The following is a 6000-nucleotide window of genomic DNA, read 5'->3' as shown; positions in this document are numbered from 1 at the left end:
GGGGAGGCGGCTACCGTCACCCCGGCCCCGGGGGAGACCCTGAGCACCCAGCGTGCAGAGCTTCAGCTCTGAGTCTGCGGCCCTGCCCACCACAGACAGTGCTATTGCTGGGTCAAGTCCCTGAAGCTCCTGCCTTAGCGGAACGCAGCGTTTCCCCCAGTGGTGACTCTAGCCCTCTGTCCCGCACCCTAGGCCGCGGGGAGCTTGCAGCCCTTCATTCCGAGTGCACGTCTAGAGGCCTGCGGTCAGGCCTCCCCACTGCCTTAGGGCTGCAGGTTCTCTGCCTCTTCATGGCGCTTCAGTGGTCTTCCTTCCTTCCACTGGCGTCTGACCTAGTATCTTACCCAAAATAACGCTTCATGTTCGCCTTGGTATGCACGTGGAGCACAGTGGTATCTTGTTCCCTGGTCATGGAGTCCCCAGTTCCCAATGGTGCCCAGGGGCAGTCTCACCACACTCACCAGCAAGGTCTGGAACAGGTGCTGCTTCCCACGGAGGGACTGCTGGACCACAGTCCTGCCCTCCCAGGGCACTCTGGTCTCCGGGGGAGCCTCAACTTCACTGGGGAGGCTGCGAGCGGCCTGGCCTGGCCGTTGCAGTGCCAGGATGCTTCCTCAGAAGGCAGCCTGAGCTCCTGCCTGTCCCCACCCCACCCCACCCCACCCCAAGCTCTGAGTAGGCAAAGGGCTTCTGCCAGCACTTTGTTTTCTTCCTCCCCTAAGACTGGCCCATCACGAACCTGGGAGCTCAGGCGCCTGCGGTAGGGGGGCTCGCTTCCCTCCAGGGTACCAGCCATGGGACCAGTGTTGAGCCTTCGAGGGTCCAAGGTGAGCGGTCAGCAACAGCAGCAGCAACAGGAGGTCGAGCCTGCTGGCCATGGCAGGGCTGCTCCCGTGGATAGTGGGTGACACTCAGGCATCTGAGCCCCACACAACCACCCTCCCTCTGCCTCTAAGACCCCCTCAGGTCGCTAGCAGCTTTAATTTCCTTTAGCGCTCTCCCTGGCCAGGTCAGGAGGATGCTCCGGAGGCCCAGCCTTCTCCCAGAGGGCTCTGCAGCATGGGGTGGGGGCAGAAAGGCTACCCCGAGGAGTTGCCATGGGGTCCAGCCCTCCATACTCCCCATCCGTCCAGGAGCTTGAGAACCACAGGAAGGCTAAGCAAGGGAAGACGCTTCAGGCTAAAGGCTGGTTGCCTGGGGAGCTCTCCATGGGCAGGCAGCAGTGAGGGAGCAGGTAAGAGCCGATGGTGGCCTGTACTGGGGGACCCTCTGTCCTGGTGGGTCTCTGTGGTCTGCCACATGGCCCCCTCGGAAGCTAGGGGTGCAGCATGCAATAAGGGGGTGCAAGTGCTTCCCCTCTCACACCGCCCATGCCCGGGCAGCAGGCAGTGGAGCTGGAGGGACAGGAGGGAGGGGGTCTTCTCTGGAAGACATGGCTGGAGGGGCTGGGAAGGGGAAGGGGCGGCACAGTGCCACACAGGCACCCAGCCCTGAGCTTCAGCCAGGAGGCCCTGGCTGGGGAGGGCAGCCCCAAACTCACCGAGGGAGCGAGAGCTGTGGACCAGGCGGCTCCTCCAGTGGCAGCCGGACCCCATCCACAGACCCTGGGATTTATTGATGAGGCTCCACCCATGCCCCCACCCGCCCAGACTCCAGTGACGTTCTTTCGTCTTGAAAGAACGGAAGGGAAGGGGGAGAGCTGGCCAGCCAGCCCTCCACCCCCAGCATGTCCTCCAAGCAGACCTGCCCTGGGGTCACCAGGCACTTGCAGGCCTTCCCGCCCTTCCAGAAAGAAGCCTGATGCCCCCAGAACTGCTCCAGCAGGCCTGCCTTGGGCCTCACAAGCCCCTTCCCAGGGTGTACCCTCAAGCTCCTGCCTTAGAGGCCCTAAGAGACCACTGGACTGGAGATTCTGACTCTCCCCGGGCTCAGAACACCCCCAGTGGAACAGCGGGGGCCACAGGCCAGAGAGCTCACCAGCGTGCTGAGAGGTCTGGGGGAAAGGTGCTCATGCCCCTACCTGCCAGGTTTGCCCGCCTGTAAAATGGGGTGGGTGTTAAGTTCTCAGAGTGGAGCTGCTCCCTCCAGGATACAGGTGTGGGTAGGGTAATGTCTGCCCAGGCGTGATAACCGCACCCCACTCCCCACCCACTGTGTATGTGTGTGTGTATTTTGGCGGTGTGAGGGGTGGGCAGTCTCTTTGGGGCTATCAGCGAAAGGTAGGTGTCATTCTGCCCTTCCAGGCTCCAGCCCCTCTATCCTTCGCTCACCCAGGATCCCACTGGGGCGCTCCCTGAGGTGGCTGGAAAGGCCCTGGGCCCCCTCCCTCCACCCCCCACCTGCGTCACTGGCTCAGTCCGTCACCCCTGAGTCAGAGGCCTGTTTGCAGGGTTAATAGCCAATCTCCCCACTTGGGCTGAACCGTCAATGTGCGGCTCAGGGTCAGGCTTGGGTCGTGGTGGCTAAAATGACTGAGTCACACTCCAGGGCGGGGTGCGGGAGAGCAGGCCCGTGGGACCGGGCCGGACAGGCACGACTGGAATGAGCGAACCTGGTGTGTGCGCAGTTAGATTCGGGGGAATGCGCTGTTTCTGGGAAAGGGGGCTGCTTTGCCTGGTGTAGTGGGACTGACTCGGGCTCAGCACACGAGCTCTGTCCAGTGTGGGTTTAGACTGCTGCGTGCAAAGGCCCCGGCGTTTGCTTTGAGAGAACGGGGCACCAGTCTGCTGTAGAAAGGACTTTAGTTTGCTCCTGCCGAGGCCTCCCACCCCCTTCTCTCTCTTCCCTCTGTTCACCACAGAGGCCTCCTACTGCTTGGCCGGGGACAGAACCCCCTGACCAGGTGGCCCAGGAAGCAGGGAGTGAATGGTGCAGCATGTGAGAGAAAACGGAGGAGGAGGAGGGGTGGTGGTGGTTGGGTGTGTGTGGTGGTGGAGTCTGGGATGGAGGCTTGGGTGCCAAGAGCACAGAGCGACTGAGGAAGCCCAAAGTCCCAAAGGAGCAGCTACAGCAAAGGGGACAGAGAGCAGGGATGCCTGGGGCTGAGCTGAGTACACGTGGTGATGGAGGATGAGGGTGAGCAAGACTTGACTTTTCTAGAAGCCTATGGCAAGAAGCCCTGGTGGCACAGTGGTTACAAGTTGGGCTGTGATCTGAAAGGCCAGCAGTTTGAAGCCACCAGGCCCCTGGGGGGGAGGGGTGGTGGAAAGATGAGTCTTTTTATCCCCTTAAAGAGTTACAACCCTGAGGGTGGGGGGAGGGGAAAAAAGCGGAGCTGATATTAAAGGACTCAAATAGACAATGTTTTGAAAATGATGATGGCAACATATGTACGAGTTCACTTGATATAATTGATTTATGGATTATAATATCTGTAAGATACTATTTTATGATTTTAACAATACACAAGTTATACCTCCGCAGAGGCACTTCTACCTTGTCCTGTAAGGTCACTAGGAGTGGACATGGATTTGATGGTAGTTCGTTATTATAAAAGGGTAGAACTTAAGCTTTTACAAGTTTTTTTCCCCTCTTGTTTGGGGGAGGGGTATTATGAAGGAGAGCAGGAGGGAACCAAGGGAGGCAGCAGCACAGACTCACAAACAAACCGGCTTGTTTGCTGAATGCCTTCTTGACCCAACACCCACCTCCATCCACCTGCCTGGATCTGGTGGCCCAGGGGGCCTGTGCCAGGTCTCCTCCCCTGCCATGGTGCCTCGCTTCAGAGGTTCCCGGCTGCCGTTGGTTAGTTCACTCGCCCTTCCCTTGAAACTGAGCCTACACTTTGCCATCTTCTCAAGTCCCTTCGTTCCCAGGAAGAGACCAGTTATCTCGACTGTGACTCCGGTGCACCCCTCACGAGCTTCCAGAGGTGTCTGTTGTAGGGCCCTGGCCCCCCAAGGCCTGCGGGGCCCCTCTGCACACACCCTCCCCCACAAACCTCCTGACTGGTGCCGAACCTGGCACCCCTCTTGGGACCTGCCAGTCTTGGCTGTTTTGCAGGGTGGCTGAGGCCCCTTCAGTCCGGAACCCCGTGCCTGGTCTTCCTTCGCAGCTGAGGTCCGGCACGCCTCAGGTCCCTGCCAAGGCCTGCCTCCTTCAGGGGGCTAAGCAGCCTGGGTCTGAGGGTACCGCTCTCATTCTGAGCATCGCAGGGCAGGGCAGAAGAATGGGAAGTTGCCTCACAGCAGGGTGGCCCATTCACACCCCTGCACCTGCACAGCCGTGAGCTGTTCCATGAGTGAACATCCCGAGCCTCCCAGCTGTGTCCTCAACGACATACTACCGTTCCCAGCACGTGCTGCTTGGCTGTGACCTGGTTTAGGCCAATGGCATATTGGTGGGAGTGGGCAGTGCATCTTTGCCCACAGTGCAGAGATGTCCTGAACAAGGAGGTAGCTGCCCTCCCTGCTCTTGCCCCCTCTGGCCAGAGCTTGGACATGGCCATGGCAGACTTTCTGAGACGTCAGTGAGCGCCCACCATATGAAGCCTGTCTTTGGGGTCTTGGAAATACATCAGCCTGTCTAACTTGTCAGGCTCGACTTCAAGATGGGCTCTAAACCTCACTGCCACCCTGGCCTTTGGCTCAGAGGTACTTCCATACAAATCTGTTCTAGAAATGGGGGCAGATAGGCCTTCTCTCTCTCTCTCTCACACACACACACACACACACACTCACACTCACGGACGGACTCAAATGGGCCTCACCCCCTGCCCCCCTGCACTCTATGAACCTGGGCCGGGGAGGTAGTCTGGAGGGGGCCTCTGCACCAGATGCGCAGTGAGCTGCTTGCAAGAGAGGAGCCAGGGTTCTGCTTCGCTGAGGCCAGCAGCGCCTCGGTTGGCTGCGCCATCCGCACAAAGAGAGAGACAGTTCCGCAGGGAGTCCAAGCTTTTATTGGCCGATCATCCCTAGTATGTGCCAGAGATACCGCTCTGGTCCCCTCTTCCCCCAAAGGAATGTGTGTGGGGCTACTATTTACAGCGGGAGGGAGGGCCAGAGGCCTGCACAGGGGCGCTGGGGGACCACTTTCCTCAAGAGCTCCACGAACTTTGTGCTTTTCTCCGTTGGTGCTGACTACCCGGAACAGGGTTTGTGTTTCTCTTCTTTAGGGCAAAAGAGGCACAAACCAAACAGCAGTGGAGCTCAATTCCCAGGCAGGGCATCTCACGGTATCAATCCACACATCACACTATTTAATTCCCCAATAAAACATTGGAAAAAGGACCATCAGCGCTAACACATTTACATATAAAATCTCCACCTAGTAGGTAATAGAAGCCTATGTACCAATTTCTAAAACAGTTATAAGATATATACACAATTTTGGGTATATTAACAAAACAGAATATTACAAAATATTAAAGAAGGCAATTCTCCTGTCCACGGGCTTTGGCGCCTTACTTGAAGTTGGCATAATCTGAGAATGCGTCGATATATTCCTGCACCACCTTGTAGCAGAACTCATACTGCTCCTGCAAGTGATGGGCGAGGAGAGCCATTACAGAAGAGCAGGCCCACAGACCCACTGCTCTCAGTGAGAAAAAGGCCTGACAGCACCCCCTGGGGCTGGGTGGAGCCAGGCCCGAGACAGTAGGCAGGAGTAACAGGTGGTCACGTCACACCACAGATCTCTGCTCTCATCTCCTCCCAAGCCCCTTGACATTCACGTTTCTCTGCCCTCAAGCACTTCCAGTGCCATCAGGTTTGGGACACCTCCTTGGGCGTCTGCCTGCCACCCTCAGTAAGGTTCCAGATGTTAAGTCAGCTCCTGTAGTAACCCGAGCAGCTCGGAAGGTGGCAGGAAGGACGGTCCAGTGTGCGCGGAACCTGCTAGGTCCCCACCCTAGGGCCCGTGGACTGGCAACAAGAACCCTGTGCAGCACCAGGCACCCTCTGTCCACCTCCCGGGGCCCCCACATCTCTTGCTGGTAATGGGCTGTGCTCCCACTGCCCGCCCACTCTGTCTGGAGCACTCTGGGAGGGAGGGAGGGAGGGA

General features: G+C 58.3%; 1 protein-coding gene across 3 annotated transcripts in view; it reads right to left on the bottom strand.

Annotated features, from left to right (window-relative positions):
* Positions 1 to 4879: 4879 nt before the first annotated feature.
* PTPRA (protein tyrosine phosphatase receptor type A) overlaps positions 4880 to 6000 on the bottom strand; it is a 144217-nt gene continuing 143096 nt past the window's right edge. For all 3 annotated transcript variants that reach the window (XM_075563909.1, XM_075563907.1, XM_075563908.1), the window contains one exon: positions 4880 to 5476. In XM_075563909.1, coding sequence (XP_075420024.1) covers positions 5402 to 5476 — 75 coding nt within the window. In that variant the 3' untranslated portion in view covers positions 4880 to 5401. The remainder of the gene's footprint in view (positions 5477 to 6000) is intronic.

The sequence above is a fragment of the Tenrec ecaudatus genome, chromosome 12, assembly GCF_050624435.1.
Source record: "Tenrec ecaudatus isolate mTenEca1 chromosome 12, mTenEca1.hap1, whole genome shotgun sequence".
Lineage (NCBI taxonomy): Eukaryota > Metazoa > Chordata > Mammalia > Afrosoricida > Tenrecidae > Tenrec > Tenrec ecaudatus.
The sequence above is the reverse complement of the archived record's forward strand: the minus strand, read 5'-3'. Positions and strand labels throughout refer to the sequence as shown.